Genomic DNA, 18374 nt, shown 5'->3' with positions numbered 1-18374 from the left:
CAGGCCTGGCTGGTTCCCCTCAGCTCTCCCGGTATGATTTTAACCCCGTATTACACAATACCGCATCCTAGTGGTGGTTCCGTGAAACCATCTTTATATTCCCAATCGTTGGCATCTCTGTACTCTTCCGGCGTATCCGCCGGGTCACGCCATTTGGAATTTGGATACATTCTAACTTCGTGCCAATACCACCGGCAGTACTGTATACAAGGTCCGTACTCGTCTGTATCGGTAGGCGTCCTACCAACCACTTTCCATATCTGGCACGATTTGACACAATCTGCAGGGGTCTCGTACGTCTCGGTATTGAAAACCAATTCTACACCGGCAGGATTTGTCCAAGTCTTAATAGGTGTGCCTTCCTTTGCTGACCACTCTTCTACTTTAGGAATTGGACCTGTATAAACTGGGGGATATTTTGGAGGTGGACTGGGGCTGGCCAGAGTGCCCGAAGCGAAAAGAAGTGTAAAGATGATTTGGGTTTGCATTTTGGTTGTTTCTTTTCGTTTTGATTAAAGTAGAGGGCTAAACCCAGTAGGTGAAGCAGAACGGTTGAAAATTGACGCTGGGGGGGATTTGTAGTGGGTCCTGACGCGGGTACAATCCAAGGGGAACAAAAAAATGACACACCGGGGGATTAAACCATAACAAACAGATACCGGTGAGGATGCCGAAGTTATTTATATTAATAAAAAAGAAATAAAAAGAAAAAAGTCACAAGGATAAAAACAGTAAAAGTATACTACTGTGCTTAAGAAATGCACAAAATAAAGTTCGAGATTCCATGTCGAATCAAGCAAATTGAAATGCTTCTTTTTTACAGTTATACTTTGAGAAATCCAGTTCCGAACTTAACCGATAAAAATAAGCAGGTCAATATAATAAATAAAATAAATGTTGCTAAAGCGAAAATACATTTACCCCCTGTCGGACAACTCAGTAAGGCTTTAGTCTAGGTTGTTCCTACCAGGCCATCGTTGCCCTGACTAACATGTCTCCTCATCTCTCCGCGACACCTTTTCGCTTTTTCGTCATCTCTGGTCGTCTTCCTTCCATACTGCCTTTATTCTGGAACGCATTTATCACATATATCATTTGCAAAATGATCATGGCAGCAGAGAGCTGGCTTCCTATTTTTCGTGGCGTCGCTTTCGGGCGGCGGAGTAACCACCTCTTGTCAAAGCCTTGCTGATAATCCGCGTCGAGCATGGAGTTACACTACATAGCTTGCGCGATGCGTGGATCGACGCGAGGGTATCCCTTAGTCGTGGAACTAAATCCGTTTAACGTCCATGCAAGTCAATTGACCCTTTACTATGTAGGTGGGACCGGCGTGGCGCAGCACAGGATCTTCCTTGGTTTCGACGAGTTGGAAAATACTGACGACTGGGGCCACGTTATCGTGAAAGGACCTCACTCAAAAATGAAAAGCGGGAACGGGGAATGAAAGATGGAGGAGATGGCGATATTGGATAGACTGCACGGTGGCCATGTTTGCGGCTATAAGTGAAGGCTATCAAGGAACTAATGGAAATACTGTAATACCGTTTCTTTTGGGAGATGAGCCCCAGATGCAGAGGTGTCGAGGTTTTGCGTCGGTCAAATTTAGATAATGTTGCATTAAAACACCGTCAAAAACGAGAGCTCCCTTTAATGACTAATGTCGCATTAAATAATCCGATAAATCGAGTCATCACATAACAGCGAGCGCTGAGTCAGCGTTAGGAGCAGGATAAAAGAGCACGTGTTCCTGAGTGTGCGTCAACTTTTACTGTGGAAATGCACAGTATTTATATCTGCAATGTTGAAATTAGGGACAAATGAAATGGAGGTTTGATGTTGGCAGCTGACAGCGCATTAAGATATGCTATGATGATTGGTGGGGTTGCCCAGCGTGCGCAAATTTACCACTGTCCTCCCCATGGACTTGGGGGAGATAGATCGGTCTACTGCGAGCTGCCAATTCCCCCGCATGGCCTTATCAAAGAATCATTGACTGAGCCTCGGGGGCTGACTGTAAGGTACTCGTCTTTTGGCTGCAGGCCACCATGGTGGAAAAATACTCGTAGATAAACCAATTTAACTCAAGCACGTACGTGCTGCTGTTTCCATCGAAGTGATCGCTGAAAAATATGCATCCCACTTTATTCACTGCAAGGGCCTCACCTACTTAGTTGTACCATTTCCCCATCACTGGTTCCCGCGAAGATCACGCCCACCAAATAAACCACAAAATGAAGCTGGACCATCTTTTTTTTTCTTTTTTTTTTTTTTCTTTTTTGCTTTTTCGGTCTCTTTCGTACCTACTTTGTCCTCGTGCCACCTTCGTCGTTGATAACGGTGTGAATCTCGTCGCTCCAGGTTTCAGACACCGCCTTTTCTTCCTTTCTTTGCCGGGTAAGACGGCAAATCCTGTGCCTTCTGCCTAAGGTACGGAGTGCTCTTCCGAGTGGTTTGCTCAAGTGAACCCTACAACATCTACCATCAGCATATAGTCTTGTCCTACGTCGTCGAAAATGCGGCTTGGCATCAGCTTAGCTGCAAGAGGGCGACTCAGAGGGAAAACTATTTACTCTTTTCGTACTGTCAAGTTCCGAGTTCGGAAGGCGGCGCAATGATGCAGGATCGTTTGTCCTGGGCCAGAAACTAGTTTGCAATGACGCATTAACTGCGGGACAGACGGCATGCTTGTTGTGTTTCTAAGCAATTTGCCGTTGATCGATTGGATGAGTAGACGAGAGAAAGATATTCAGAGGTTGTTAGCCATGGCTTTGTGTAAAAAGGCATATAATACTTTGGTGTTCACTCCACCTTTTCGATGTAAACTGTATCGTTGTTGCAGTTTCTAGCAGCAGGGACCATTGCTAGACCCTCATTTGTCCCTTTGACTTCACGGTGAAGATTGCCCGGGCCTATTCAGAACGTTGTCTCTCGCTAACAGAGACCAATTGGAGACTGCTGAATGGCAACACGTCGAGGATGAGTACAACTTTATTATTGCAGGAGGTAAGTTTTCTATCGGAAAGCTAGCCCGAAACCCCCCNCCCCCCCCCATCATGGCTAGCAGCCTAGCACTATTTAACATGCCACCATATCCAGGCGGCACCGCGGGTCTAGTCCTAGTCAACCGCCTGACTGAATCTGGAAAGAACCGCATCCTCGTGCTCGAGGCCGGCCCGGAGCCCACCGTCGTGTCAGCCTACGAACCACCCGGTGGCAACCAGTTCCTCGGCGCAACCGCCATCGACTGGTCCTTCTATACGTCTCCGCAGGAGCGTATGGACGACCGCGTACTCCGCTATCATCGCGGTAGATGCCTGGGCGGGAGCAGCGTCACAAATGGCTTCTACTACGGTCGCGGCTCAGCTTCCGTCTTTGATGATTGGGTCCACCTCGGCAACCCGGGCTGGGGCTGGCATGACTTATACCCTCTTCGCGTTCGAGGCGACGGGCTGCATATTGATTGGCCTGTCATCCCTGCTCACCTGAGTTAGGCAACTCCTCCTCTGCATATTCTTACCTGTCGTTAGTACCCCACGTGGGTTAGAACAGACTTACTGCCGGCAGAAAGCTCCCAGCCAAGATGTCGGTAGAACAAGAATCCCCTTGATTATTGCCAGTGTCCAGTCACTAGAGCAGTAGCTCATGCAAACTCGATAACCTAAACCGGGCTTAAACGAGATTGTCAGAAAAAGTGTCGGAGACAGGTAGACTTTTGAAGATCTGGACGCACTAAAACCTAGTTTTGACGTCTTTGTGCACCGTTTTATTATGGCTAATCTTCATACCAGCTCCTACCTTGGCTGGTTATTATTGCTTGAGGTATTTGCAACGTACCCGGTTTGGCTATGTGCGCGAACGGCTAGAAGAGTGAGACGTTGCCCAGCTTTCTGCTTACTGGCTGCAATCCAAGAGGCTTTGCCTTAGCGTTTGGGTGAGCTTATAATCGGGGATGCGACCAATCCCGCGGGACTGACGCGCGGGAACAGCGCTGGGCACTTGGCTTTGCCTATTTTCACCACCATTGACCTTGACTTGAGCAGTAGTCCTCAAGTTAAAATGCCCTGAGTTACAGTGCAAAGTCGCTGACCTATCTGGCATCTCCTGATCAACCTTTGAAAAGAAAGGAAAAGTCTACGTAAGGAGTTGATTGCAATTGCATTGGGAGAAACTTTGCCAACAACTGCAGTCTTGACAGCTCAAAAAGGGCATGTGTACCTTAGGTAAGGTACCTTATTTATCCCGTGGCCCTTTTTGGCTTGCGGCTTTTTGGACCATTGGAAAAGGTTTGAATGCTGTCGGGGCTGAGACGTAAACGTTTCAAGAAGTGCATGGTTGGCTGGAGTTGCAAAATGGCGGGGTTGTCAGCACTCATGCGCTACTTACTGGTCAATTAGCCCAAATGATTAAAATCGCATCCCCCGCGCCAAGAAGCTATAAGCCCACCGCACTAAATTCTCAGGGTCCAATCACTGGATTGGTCCCTCCATAGAAGAATTATGAATCATTCGTGATGCATTTTTTGTTGACACTGACACCAAATTCCAGTGCGCACCGCCACGATTGTGAACATCTCCCTTCCAACCACCATAAAGGCATCACCACCCCGCTGGCTGTTAGATGTTCGTTTGAACTGGCTTGCACCATCAGGCAAACAACCACGCGGCTTCACTTTGCAGTAACAACCATCAACAATGGCGCCCATCACAACTTTTAGTCAGCCAGGGGTAGCTGCCTTTGAGCACCTAGACGACACTTTTGGCTCATTCTCCATGATCAGGCGCTACACTCCCATCTGCCTCTTCTTCAGTCTCCCCGAAGATACTTCTTCCATCCAGATTGAGGTTGAACAGCACCTGAGGCGCGCTCTGGCAAAGCTGGCTCACGACCTACCCTGGATAGCTGGTCGCGTAATTTACAACGGCCGGGACGAAACCCACTCAGGTATCCGTAGGGTTGTACCCCATACCGACGAGGTCGAGCTGGTTGTTAAAGATAGCACTGCCGAGCTCCCCAGTTTTCGAGAGATGCAGACCGCAAACTTCCCCATGCACCTGCTGCAGACAGATCTCGTCGTGCCGCCCATCGCCGTGACGTGGGTTGCGTCCCCATACGACAACGACATAATCGCTCCAGTGCTGGTCCTGCAGGCCAACTTTGTACGCGACGGACTGGTGCTGACCATAGCCAGCAACCACACCACCATGGATATGACAGGTCTCGGAATGCTCATCGGCTTCTTCGCCAAGGTCTGTCGGGGAGAAGACCTGACTTCGGACGAGATAGCCCAGGCAAATCAGGACAGGCGCAACGTCATTCCTCTGCTCGGGGACGACTATCAACCAGGTTCCGAGTTGGATGACTGCTTCATACCACGGATGCAAACACCACCACCATCAACAACTACAACAGCCGCCACCCAGCCCAAGCCTGCAAAATGGGCCTACTTCAACTTCCCCCAGCAAGCACTCAAGGACCTCAAGCTCGAGGCCAGCAAACAGACCATCGTACCCTACATTTCGACCGACGACGCCGTCACAGCCCTCTGCTGGCAGCGGACGCAGGCTGCTCGCGCCGCCAAGCTCGGTCAGGGCGCCTCCTCGACCCTCGCGCGCGTCCTTAGCATGCGGCACCTGCTCGGCCTCTCCGGCCCGGGGAAGCACTACATGGGCCACTTGACCGACTGCGGGTACGTGGAGCAAGCCGACGTGTTCGAGTGTCCCGTCGGGGACGTGGCCGGGCGGCTGCGGGCGGTGCTACGCGATGAGGATGCGCAGCGCCGGCACTTTTGCGCCTTTGCGACCATGGTGCAGCGACTCGACGACAAGTCGGTACTGGCCAACGGCGCCAGGCAGGATCCGCACTCCGGGGTCGTGGTCTCGTCGTACGTCAACGTCAAGACGTGTAGCATGTCGTTTGGCGACCTGCTGCGGAGGCCGGTGGCGACGAGGAGGCCGATGATGGCCCCGTGGCCGAGTCTTTTGTACTTGATGCCGCTGGATGCCAAGGGTGATATGGCGGTAGGCTTCTGTTTGGCCGAGGACGAGATTGAGACGCTTCGGGGCGATGAAGCTTTGGGTAGGTATGCCGACTACGTGGGTTAGCTTTCTCCGAAAGGTCATGTCTAAGAAAAGGAACAAGTTTTCTTTTTCTCTTTTTACTTTTTCCAGACAAAATGCCCTCAGCTGGTGTAATGATAGACAGACGTGAATCATACAACAAAGAATGATTCACAAGTATCATCAGTAGCTCAGTCAGCAATAAGTCAGCGCCAGTCAAAACTCTTTATTCCACTGTTCTTTGGGCGCTTGGGCCCACCGGCATCCAAATACAGGCAGGCACTATACTACCTTAGGTAGTCCGAGTAAAACCCCAAGCGTTTGTCATGCTGCAACGGGAGGATCGCTTCGTTGACGCAGATCATAACCTATAGCGAAACCCACGTGGTTCCTAATTGATTTTGTAACTCGGTGCATGAGTAAGACCCCGAGTTTTCGTTCATGTTTACGTACGTTTACATTACAAACGGGCCATTTTAAGTAAACATCTATACGGTTATACTTGGTTCAAACTGAATGACTTGGGTTGCACATCTCCCTACGAGACCTTGGACACGAGAAAGAGACGTAAATAATAAGATATACCGTTGGTGACGAAATGCAAAAAAAAGATTCAACACGCGGCAAGCCTGACAATGCACTCTTCACCTGCGCCACCGCCTGCCGATCAAATCGAATCATTTACCGGTTACATTTACCCCACCATGGGTTAGGGAAATTAAATAACTAGACTAGACCAGAAAAGAATATCTTGAAACCTCTTTTCGGTAACCCCGGATTTTATTGGAAAGCTTCGGTATATGTATACCGACCCCATCACCCACTCCATCTTGGCTGATAGTTATTTTTCTCCACCACCCTCTCCAAGATTCATCGGGTACAGTCTTTACTTGACTATTCCTGAGTCCTCTGTGGCTTCTATCTACTCTCCACCTCTCAAACAAAATGCTTTTTTTTAGCCCAGTTCAGCATCGACAAGATCGTCACCAAGGCCAAAAAACAATCGCCAACCTACCCATGACGCGACCACTCCAAACTGTTCTTCAAAAAGAGGCCTCCGCCACTCTCTTGGTCTCCAGCGCCATCTTAAACGCGACTCAAGGCCGACAGAGCGTTGCGCGTAATCCCACCAGGTCGGAGGTAAAGCGAAACCCCCGCCGATTTTCCACGCAATCAACGACTGCGCAAACGATATTCCCATCACAACATGGCATCCTGGGCGGCTTTCAAGTCTAAGCGCTCGCTGTGGGACCTTGTCAGGGCGACCCTGTGGCATTTGCACACCTCGAAATTGGAGGAGATTGAAGGTTATTGGGCGAACACATCATGATGGACACGAAACTTACGAAATAGACATATTTAGAGAAGGAATTAATTGGAACGAGAAATGACAGCTTCAATGGAATACAAATAAATCAACTTCAATGCACTTCGTTCCATACCTTTTACAAAACATGGCATCAGCCACGCCGCCTGTTGCCAGAATTTGAACCACGGTTGGGGAGGTTTAATAGTTGATATACAAAACACATGTGTCCATTTAAAATCTTTCAAGTTTTGTCAAAGATCTTGGGCCTCAAATAGCATTAACACTTGAGTTATCCTGAAATTGGACACCAAAGTAACAAGTTGGTTTTCACAGCTCACTTTAGGGAATGCAGGCCACGCAGGGTATTTGTTACGGCAATGCAAAGAACATATATGGCTGCATAAGATCATTTAGCTTAACAGAGCATAAGTTAGAGAGATAAATCTTCTAAGCGTTTCCAAATTGGATCAGTCACTTTGTAGGACGATTACCTGATAAAGTGCCTGAATGCTGAGATGATAGGGACGGGTGATCTATAAATAAACCAGTTACGACCGCACAAGTTCGGCATTATTTCGTACCAGTAATACGGACGCTAAATTAAAATTATGTTCATGCCGGCAAGGTTAAGGCTTTCGGGAAATAATACTGATGATAATAGTATCGATGGTAATACCAGGCCACGAATGGATTATATAATTTAGGGTCAAATCATGCGGCGCACATCTTCTTTTGCACCTAGATTGTATTTATACAATTTCACCATCGATAATATACATTCCCTTACTTGCCCAATTTAAATTTTCTATTCCAATTGATCGGGCTGTGTGATAAAGCTGGGTGCGACCAAATAAAGCAATTCGCCAATGCGACCAACGTATAACGCATAAATTATACTGTGTATCGTATAATAACGCCGCTTGGAATGTAAAAGTTTGCCTTACCGTTAAAGAAAAAGAAAAGAAAAAAATTAAAAAGGCGATTTGGGCTGAAAATTCCATCAAGAAGTACCCAGTGCAGACAAATATTGTGTGGGTTAGGAAGTGGAGTATCGAATTATCATGGGTGCCAAATAAAGATAGGGCTATGTTATCGACACACACGATTCGTTGTCCAACACCCATTTCTCAGCCACATGGTTAGTGTGAACGTGTACAGGGTACCGCTACTACCGCCAATACCACCACCACCACCAAGATTATTACCAACACCACCTAATGGTTAAGGCCAACTGTGAGGATTCGGATTTTCTTCTGGAATATGAACGAAAAAGAATTGTGATACGTATATTTGCAGATTATTACTGAATCCCCAAAAGGGTGCTGGCTAGGGAATCGTGGGTGATCGATAACGTAGCCCATCAACATCGTGGGTGCCGGATAACTCGACCAATACTTTAATGTGGCTTGGAATATTTTACCCGCATCGACTACTTAGTATGTTGACTAGTCCATTTGCAGAGATAAATATAAAGTGAATGTCTTATTATGTCTTCGCTGACAAGTTTCTTATTTCATGTCGATCTATTATTTTTGTCAATTCCAACTCAGTCGAATGGCTTTTATTCTGGCCAGTCATGTACTTAGTGTTTATAACCATTTGCATGACGTCGGGCAATGCCGGCCTAATTCCACGACTCGCAACTCATGTGATTTGCTGGAAATATACTCGTATGCAGTGGATTCTATATTTAGTTAATCGTAAATAGAGAAGTCTATTATTAGTCAGTCGTGTGAGCAAGGCAAGGTAAATAATGTCACTGTATATAATTACCGTCTTCGGTAGGCTCCAAATCAATTGAAGAGTCCTTTTCCTCATCCCTTTCACACATTACCTTTCACACATTACCTTTCACTCTTCATTTAATTAATCTTCATATACATCTCAATTACTCGTGCAACACCAATAAAACCTCGAAACAAAACACAAAAATGCGTTTCCAAACCTTTGTCGTCACCCTTTTCGCCGCCGGCGTTACCGCCAGGCCCTCGACCACCTCAGACACTATTATGGCTTTACTCCAGAGCAAGCTGGGATCCACGGGCGGTTTGGGATCCATGGGCACTTCGGGATCCATGGGCTCTTCGCGGTGCACTACTGTCTGCAGCCAGCTCTCGCAGGTAGTGGGAACTTCAAATGCAGGTACAAAAAGCCAGCTCGCAGGGCCGGCTTGCAATGTACTCTGTAACAAGATTGCTAAGAAGATAAGGGGAGGGGGCACTGGTCAAGCGGGACAGGGCTTTGGCCAAACGGGACAGGGCTTTGGCCAAACGGGACTGGGCTCTGATCAGATGGGACAGGACCCTAGCCAAATGAGTCAATCCATGATGCAAACTGCCTATTAAAACATACATGTATGAGTCATGGATCTCATTGGGCAGAAAGTAATGGGGAGGATTTGGGGTTGGTTCTATTGGCCTGGGTCTTTCGAGCTCTACATCAATCAGCCCATTCAGCTGACGTTGATTTACGGCTGTTGAGGCGTCGGGGTGTTGAGGCGTTGAAATGTTCGAGGAACGGTTGTCTCTTGTTTCTGTTTGGTTTCATTTTCTTCTGTTTGGTTTCATTTTCTTCTGTTTGGTTTCCTTTTCTTCTGTTTGGTTTCATTTTCTTCTGTTTGGTTTCCTTTTCTTTTATTTGGTCTTGTTTCCTTTTATTGGGTTTTGCCGTTTTGTTGTCTTTGGGTTTGAACAGTTTCTTTTTTGTCGGGCTGCCTTTTTGCATTATAACTCTGTTTCACCAAAATAATTTCAAGTAGGATGAACTCAATCGCACAGATATATCAAGTTAATACCGGAACGTTAAACCTATCACACTATCTGACTTTATTTTCTCCTCGTTTACAAATACAGCGACTTACTATAGTCTGCTGATTTCTACCTGATTAAACTGCGGGCTGCGCAGAGGGTTTGACATCGAGGCAAAAGGACAGTATGGCCATCTCCCGCCGTACTACAGCTGCTGATGGCCTCCCTAGCATTTTCCCCGCCTTCCTTGCGCTTACTATACCACTTTGCCATCGCGTTCCCGGCGCGCTCGGCCCTTTTGTATATTCTTCCAGCCTGTTCGTTAACACCAGTCCGGTCGAATATAGGCTTAGTGGAAGCAGCCTTTTCAAGATCTTCCGTTGGGATGGTCGAGGCGGCGACCTCGGGTGGCTTGACTGGAAAAACTGAGAAACAGGGGCGGCTTTCGGACCAAGTAGACGGCCCGGGCCTTTCAATCAGTAGGAAGGTGCAGAACGTGTGTTCCGTCGGCGTGATAGGCTTCCTGTAGGATAGGCTCGGCTAGCAGTGGCGGACCCCGCCACCCGGATAATCTGGAAAGGATGGAGGACTGATCTTTTGCTGCGCCCGCCAGCTTGACAGAATGAGCTTTAGTAGGATTGGCGGAGCCTGGTCCCATCTCCAGCAAGGGATGAGTCGGGTGGTCCGGCCTTCCGCCAGATCGGGTATCGATACTGCTCGCCTGGCCCGTTAGGGGTGCCAAAGCCGCCGGTAGTGACAACCAGGGGAATGGCTTCTGCAGCGCAAGCAGCAAGCACTAGCAGCTCAATTATACTGCGACTTTGCATTTTAGAAAGTGTTTAATAAGGGCAAAGGCAAAAGTCAGAACCTGAAAAGCTGAATATTGAAGAAAAAAGTAAAACAAATAAACAAAGGATACCTTCTAGAGGCAAATGCCACATTTAATATGGCAACCAAAAAGCGGGATAGGGCGAAACATTATTGAAATGGTGGAAGGGAGTGGAGGCGGTACATTTGATCTTTAATTCCAAGTAAGGCCTGCCAAAGCCCGAAAAGTTTGGGGGCCCGGCCCGGCCCATTAACCCATGGGAATGGGATAGGGGCCCGTAAGGGTTTATAGGTTTTTTTGGCGGGTTAATAGGGGCCCGCGGGCTCGCGGATTTGGCCCGAATTGGATAACCCGCGGGTTTTATACAAGGTTAAAATTTACCAAAAGATTATTGGAGAAAATAAAATATTTGTATATTTAATTAAATAAAATAACGCAAATTTTAAAAAATTGTAACTATTTTTTGTGGTTATTTTATATTATATTAAATTATTAAACTAAAATAAAAACACATTATTATTTTTTTCCAATATAATAATAAATTTTTTTTTATTTTCGTCGGATTTGGCGTTATTATTAAAAATCTTTTCGTTATTATTAAATTTTTTTTAATAATATAAAAGGGAAAATTAAATAATTTAAACGGTAAAATATTTAGTTTGTTTTTTTACAAACCGGAGGCAGGTTTTTAAACGAAAATTTAAAAAAAAATGTTTGGAAATCTTTTCCGGGATAATACGTTTTTTAACAATAAAAGTTTTGCCATTTATTTTTCCGTTTATTCGCGGGCGTTACGTAATAAAAAACCATAATAATTTTTAATTAAAAGGTTTATTTATATTAAAACGGGTAATTGGTTTTTTCTTTATAAATTTAAGGCTATTTTTAACGGGTATAACGTTATAAAATATAAATTTAAATTATATATTAACGTGCGGGTGCGTTTAATTATTTATAATATTAAAAATAAATTTAACGAGGTTTATATTTTTAATTTGGATAATAATACGGCGAATATATATAACGCAAAAATTCGAAATTATTTGGTGTTAAAATGGTTATAATGGATGGTTATAACGTAAAAAAATAAACGAATTTACTAATAAAAAAATTAATAAAAAACGTTTTAATAATTTTTTATAAAACCGCGATAATAAACGTAAAAGATTTGCAATTAGGTAAATATTTGTAGGTAATTTTTCGGATTAAACGTTAAAAAGGTGTTTTAAGGATAATTAATTCGAAAATTCGCTGTATTTTTCGAATTTTCCGCAAAATAATAATTAAAATAAAATTAAATAAATAAATTAAATATATAATAGGAAAATAAAAACATATTACCGGGTTTAAAACGTATATTTTTGCGTTTTTTGGCGATATTTGTTTTACCCGCGGTTTTAAAAAATATTTTGGGCGTTTTACCCGTATAAAATTTACGTATTATTTTTATTTTAAAAATTTTACGAAAACGTTTTAATAAGAATAAATTATAAAAAGGAAAATAATATAATTGATTAAAATTAAATAAATGGTCGGGTGGAAAACCAAAAATTATTGCGTAATTGTTAAAAAAAAAGTGAAAATTATGGGGAAACGAGGTTCAATTCGATTAAAATTAACGTGAAAACTTTTTTAAATAACAGCGTTTTTTTAATTGGATAAAATACGGGGTGGGTGTGGGGTTAATTTAATTAAAAAAACACCGTTTGTAAGAAAATTTCCGAATTTTAAAATTTAATTATAATAATAAAAATTTTAAATGTTTATAAATTTTATAATTTTATAATTTAATCGCGGTTTTATTTTATATTGGAAAAACCATTATTTGCAAGAATTAATATTATTAATAAATATAACTAAAAATTTACATTTTTCACAATGGTTTTAATCATAATTAGAAATTAACCAAAAATAATACCTAAACATAAAATAAATAATAATATTGGTCGCACGGCCCAAAATTTACAAAACCGTAATAAAAAATTTAAAAAATAAACAAACAATAGCGATAAGATTAAATTATTCGTAAACCGCGCGCGTAAACGATTTAATATAATATTATTACGGTAAAAATCGAAATTGCGCGTTGGTTATAAATATATAACGTTAATTAAATTTAAATAAAAATAAATAAAAAATAAATTTAAAACAAAATTTATTGTTAAAAAATAAATAATTATTTTATATAATTATTTAAAATAATAAAATTATAATAATTATTTTTTATAATTATTTAGGAAACGTTAAAATCAATATTGGAAAAATTTACAATCCAAATTTGGTTTAAAAATACGCATTTTCGCCCTAATTAATAACGAATGTTGGGAAAATATAAATAATTTTAACGATTTGGAAAACGTTTTCGATTTTTTTTTTAAATTTCCATTAAAAAAGTTGAAAAAATAATATTTGAATGGGAAAAATTGGTTGCTCTTTTATTATTATAATAAGCCAATTATTAAAATAAGGCAAATAAATTTATCCGCTAAATTTTTCACAATTTTTTTAAGGGCGTTTCGTTTATTAATATTATAAAAATTGGTAAAATAATGCGCCAAATTCGCCACAAAATTATTTATTTTAACAATATATTAACGTTTTTTTAAAAGAAAATGGCTAAATTGGTAAATAATTAATAATTATATAAAATGGTTATTATTTTTTTTAATTAATAATATTAAATAATACGTGGTTTTGTTTATTATATTATATGTCGGTGTTGGTATTTTTTGGCTGCGTATTTGGTTATTAAAATATATTATTGGGTGAAAAATATTGCGGTTTATAATTATAATATAAATCAAATATACCAAATATTGGAAAATAAAATAAAATAAATATTCCCCAAATTAAAAATTATAATATTAAATTTAATAATTATAATATAAGATAATTTATTTTACGTTTATTTAATTTTTTATTTTTATTAAGGGAATTTTGTTGCGCGTTTTTATTTATTATGGCGTGCCCAAATTTTCAATTATAAATTATATTTATATTATAAACACCGCCAAATTCCGCGCGTAAAAGCTATATAAAATATTTTATTGTAAAGCCCTTATACGCCGTATTTGGGCCAAATAAACGTTTTATAAAATATATGTAAATGTATTTAATAAATTAATTGGAATAATTTGCCGAATAATTATTTAAAAGAATGTTTCAAAATGGTTATATTTTTATTTATTACCGTTAATTGGGTTAAAATACCCGATTTTGGCGATATAATAAATAAAAAAATAAAAGGGTTATAAATATTGGTTATAAAATTTATTTATAATAAAATGTTTAAGGAATTTAAAGGAGATTTTTTGCCTATAATGTAAAATTATACCTAAATACGGTTATAATAAATAATTACGGGATTTTTTTATATTTTAAAATTAAAATATGGAATATTAAATTATAATAATTATTAAAATTAATATAATATAATTTTAACGGTGAAAAAGGTTTTTATTTTCCACCTTTTTTTAAAATTAATAAAGAAAATTAAAATTGTAAAACTTTTTTATTTGTACTTTTACGTTAAATAAGTTAATATATTTTAACCAATTTAAATAAATAAAATGAATAAAACGAATATAATTTAAATAAATAAAAAAATAAATAGGGAAATAAATATAAAAATAAGTAAATATTATTTATTAAAATTTTATTTTATATTTTATTATTTGTAAAATAAATTGGATAAGGGATATACTTCTAATAAATACCGTAATCCGTCTGGCGTAAATAACAACCAAATTCGAAACCGTAAATAATTATATTAAAAATATTTTCCCGGTTTTTTATAAAACCATTAAAATTTTAATTTAAATATATAAAAAAACGTAAAACGTAACCGTATTTATTAAATCCTTTATTACATGTTAAAAAACGATTTTGGGTATTAATAAATCCGTATTTAATTATAAACGGCGAATATTTTTCAATGTAATAATTAAAACAATATATTAATATGTAATTATTTAATGTAATTATTATAATTTATATTTACTTTCAGGTTTAAACCGTTTTACATAATTTTTCGTCCGGTATCCTTTTTTTATTATTTGGTTATTAATACGGTTATTTTTTCGAATTGGCGGTTTGTTTTCCGTCGTTTTTTTCGCAATTTTTTTCGTTTAATTTCGTTTTATAATTAAACTTCGGGATAAAATTATATTCGGGGGTGGTATTTTTAATATTTTTCGTGGTCGAACGGATAATCGAGGATTTAATTATTCGATTAAATTTAACGGTGTAAATTAGGCGCGATTAATAAATATAAAAAATTTAATTTCGATTAACCAATATAAAATAAAAATTAAACAGGTAAAGATTTATTAAATATTTGGAAATTTTTATTTAAAACCGGTAATTATCCGCGATATTTTTATTTTATTAATATTATAATTTATTATATAAATAATGGCGATAATTTGGGGAAAAAAAAGTTTGTTAATTTTCCAATTTTCCAATTTTCCAAATTCTTATCTTTTTTTGTTTAAAAAAAAAAGGGGTTAACCGAAATAAATCCGATATTAATTATTTGAAATTTTATATTAAATTTTAAGCGAACGAATTAAATTAATAAATAATTTTTTAACGTTTTATATTATAAACCGATCGTTGTTTTTTTTCTTAAATTTTTAATTATATAATTATAATGGATAAATTAACAAATCTTTTGGGGGAATTAATCGAAAAATTATTTTCCTTATATATTAAATTTGTTAACGAATTTTACGATAAAATTTCGAACGTAAAAACGCCCGTATAACGTTAATTTAATATAAATTCGAACGAAAATAAATTCGTTTTGGATTTTGATTAAAATACCGAAATGGAATTTATTACTGCGTTATTTATAAATTACGAATTTATGGATTATAATAAATTTCTGGTAAACGGCAGAAAAAATAACGTTTGTTATTTATATACCTTTAAATTATAAAATAATTTTTTTAATTTATTTGTTGTTGGTTTTTGGTTTCGCCGTTAAATTTTAAAAGAGAATAAAATCGATTTAATTTTAAAAACGTTTTAAAAACCCAAATTAGCACAAATTTGGAGATTTTACCAATAAAGGTTTTTCCAAAATAACGGCGAATTATACGTTATCTGCAAATAATATGTGCAAATATTAAAATATTTTTAATTTAATAAAAAAGGTTAATAATAATATAGCGGAATAAGTATTTTTACACGATATTGCAATATTATTATTTCTACCCGAAAAAAATCGGAAATTTAAACGACGGGCGGTAATATTATATTAATTAACGTCGATTTTCGGTTGGTAATTTTTTTTTTTTAAAAAATATAACCATTTATATAATTATTTATATAATTATTTATTATAATTTAAATTTACTTATTTTGTATATTGTTTTTTTATTTACGTAACGTTAATGAAATATTATATATTTATATAAACCAAAAATATATAATAATATTCGAAAAATAAACTCGAAAAGTTTTACGTCCGATTTTATATTTTGCTGCGGAAAAAATTTAATATTATACGCGATTTGGAATTTAAATTATTCGTATAAATCCGAAACGACCGATGGAGGGTTTTTTTGCCATAAATATTTATTAAAAAATGTAAAATAATAATTAAAATTATTATTATTTAAACGTTGGCCAATATTTTCCGAAAAGGGAAAATGTTTTTAATTATTAACGGATAAACCAACCCAGATTCAAAACACGTTTTTTGGAATATTATGGCCATTTACTTAAATAATAATTAAATGCGCCGTTATATTATTTTGGATTTTATTGTAATTAAAGCTAATAAAATGAAAAAACAATTGGTAAAATTTACGGCCCAAACCATTGTAAAATATAAATTGGAGGGTAAAATATTAATTATCACGGCCAATAATATATTTAATTTTCGCGTTGATAACGTGGCGGCGGAATTTCGGGTTTATAATTTCCAATTATAAATATAATTAAGGATTTTTCAGTTATTTTATATTATTTACGTTTTATAATTTATAAAAAGGGTTATATATTAAAATTTTTATATTATTAAAATAAGTTTCCGCGTTTTTTGGTTAATCTTTATAACGACGAGGATTTAATTGTTAATGGTACGGACGAAAATAAAACGTGGGATATTTTTTTAAAATATATTATCGTTTAAGTAAATAATACCAATATATTAAATAATTCGAATATTATTTAACCCAATATTTTATATTAATTAAAATATTTGGCGGTTTTATTTTATTAAAGCTTTAAACGGATTAAATTTTTTTGCAATTTGCAATAATTTACCGGTAAATATGGATTTAAAGGCCCTCGATTATTAATTAAAAATATTTAAATTAAACAAAATTCGACTATTTTAATTATTACGCGTATTTTTTAATTTCGTTAAACGGTTAAAACGATTCGGTTGATATTATTTTAATTTAATTTCGAATTTTTGACGAAGATTGGATTATTTTGGAATATTTATTAACGACGATTAAAATTATAACGGTTTCTACCAACGTTTTTAAAGTAAATAAAATAAAAATAATTATATACGTATTATTTGGATTAAAAATTATCGGTATAATTTTTATTAATTTCGAACGTAAATTTTAATTAAAAATTTGAAAATATTTATAAACGGGATAATATACCAATTTAAAAACCGTAATTTTAACGGCGCGAATAAAATTGGATAAATATATTAATCTAATTTAACGTTACCACGTTAAAAAATTATGTTTTTTGGCCGTTGTTTTAATTTTCCCAACGCGTACGGATTTGTTACGATCAAGGTATCGGGGTAACCTGTTCTTATAGTAAAGTACAGTGGGTTAAAGCAACTGAGCGTCTGACTGCGAACTGGGTATTCTCAATAATAACTGGGGTAAAATTATAATCGGTCTCAAGTAAATATTGAAGTTAACTAAAATTTAATTGCTGCTAAGCAATCCTAAAATCGAATCTATTTACACGGTAATGAACGTGTCTTATATAGGCTATGTTCCAAGTGTGATTATTTTTATATAAATGATTATAATTACTTTAGGGTAATTACCGTTGGTATGATCACCTTTTTGGCAATAATCGTGGTCACTTTTGTTTTGGTGATCGGGTTAGGGTTCCTTATTTTATCGTTACGTGACCCTCGTGTTTTCCCTCTCTTGTTTTTGGTCCGTAATTTCTGATAGTTCTGACCTGGGTTTCCGACACTTCCTCCGTCCTTGCCCAATCGTGTCGGTCCCAACCCTGGTCGTAACAGGATTTACGAAAAAACCGTTTACGGTATTATATAAAATATATTAACCAACGCGTAAAAAATTTAATCGCCAAAAAAATTAAACGTTTAACCAAATTATATTCGAAAAAACGAGATCCGAATTTCCATCCGAAAAAAAATTAATTTAACCGGGTATTAATCCGGTTTTATTTATTTTATAACGTAAACCAAATCCGAA

At 37.8% G+C, this 18374-nt stretch overlaps 3 protein-coding genes across 3 annotated transcripts; all 3 read left to right on the top strand.

The window, feature by feature from the left end:
- Nucleotides 1-2765: 2765 nt before the first annotated feature.
- On the top strand, nt 2766-3494 carry PgNI_00032 (uncharacterized protein; the record flags this gene model as incomplete). Its single annotated transcript, XM_031120116.1, has 3 exons — nt 2766-2773; nt 2942-3006; nt 3100-3494. 3 exons carry the CDS (start codon nt 2766-2768, stop codon nt 3492-3494), a joined length of 468 nt encoding a protein of 155 aa, XP_030986502.1.
- Nucleotides 3495-4694: 1200 nt separating this feature from the next.
- Nucleotides 4695-6104, top strand: PgNI_00031 (uncharacterized protein; the record flags this gene model as incomplete). Its single annotated transcript, XM_031120115.1, has 1 exon — nt 4695-6104. The coding sequence occupies one exon, from the start codon at nt 4695-4697 to the stop codon at nt 6102-6104; it is 1410 nt and encodes a 469-aa protein (XP_030986505.1).
- A 3195-nt stretch (nt 6105-9299) lies between these two features.
- Nucleotides 9300-9713, top strand: PgNI_00030 (uncharacterized protein; the record flags this gene model as incomplete). Its single annotated transcript, XM_031120114.1, has 1 exon — nt 9300-9713. One exon carries the CDS (start codon nt 9300-9302, stop codon nt 9711-9713), a length of 414 nt encoding a protein of 137 aa, XP_030986504.1.
- Between the last annotated feature and the right edge of the window lie 8661 nt (nt 9714-18374).

Source organism: Pyricularia grisea (genome assembly GCF_004355905.1).
Source record: "Pyricularia grisea strain NI907 chromosome Unknown Pyricularia_grisea_NI907_Scaffold_1, whole genome shotgun sequence".
NCBI classification, from domain to species: domain Eukaryota; kingdom Fungi; phylum Ascomycota; class Sordariomycetes; order Magnaporthales; family Pyriculariaceae; genus Pyricularia; species Pyricularia grisea.
The sequence above is the reverse complement of the archived record's forward strand: the minus strand, read 5'-3'. Positions and strand labels throughout refer to the sequence as shown.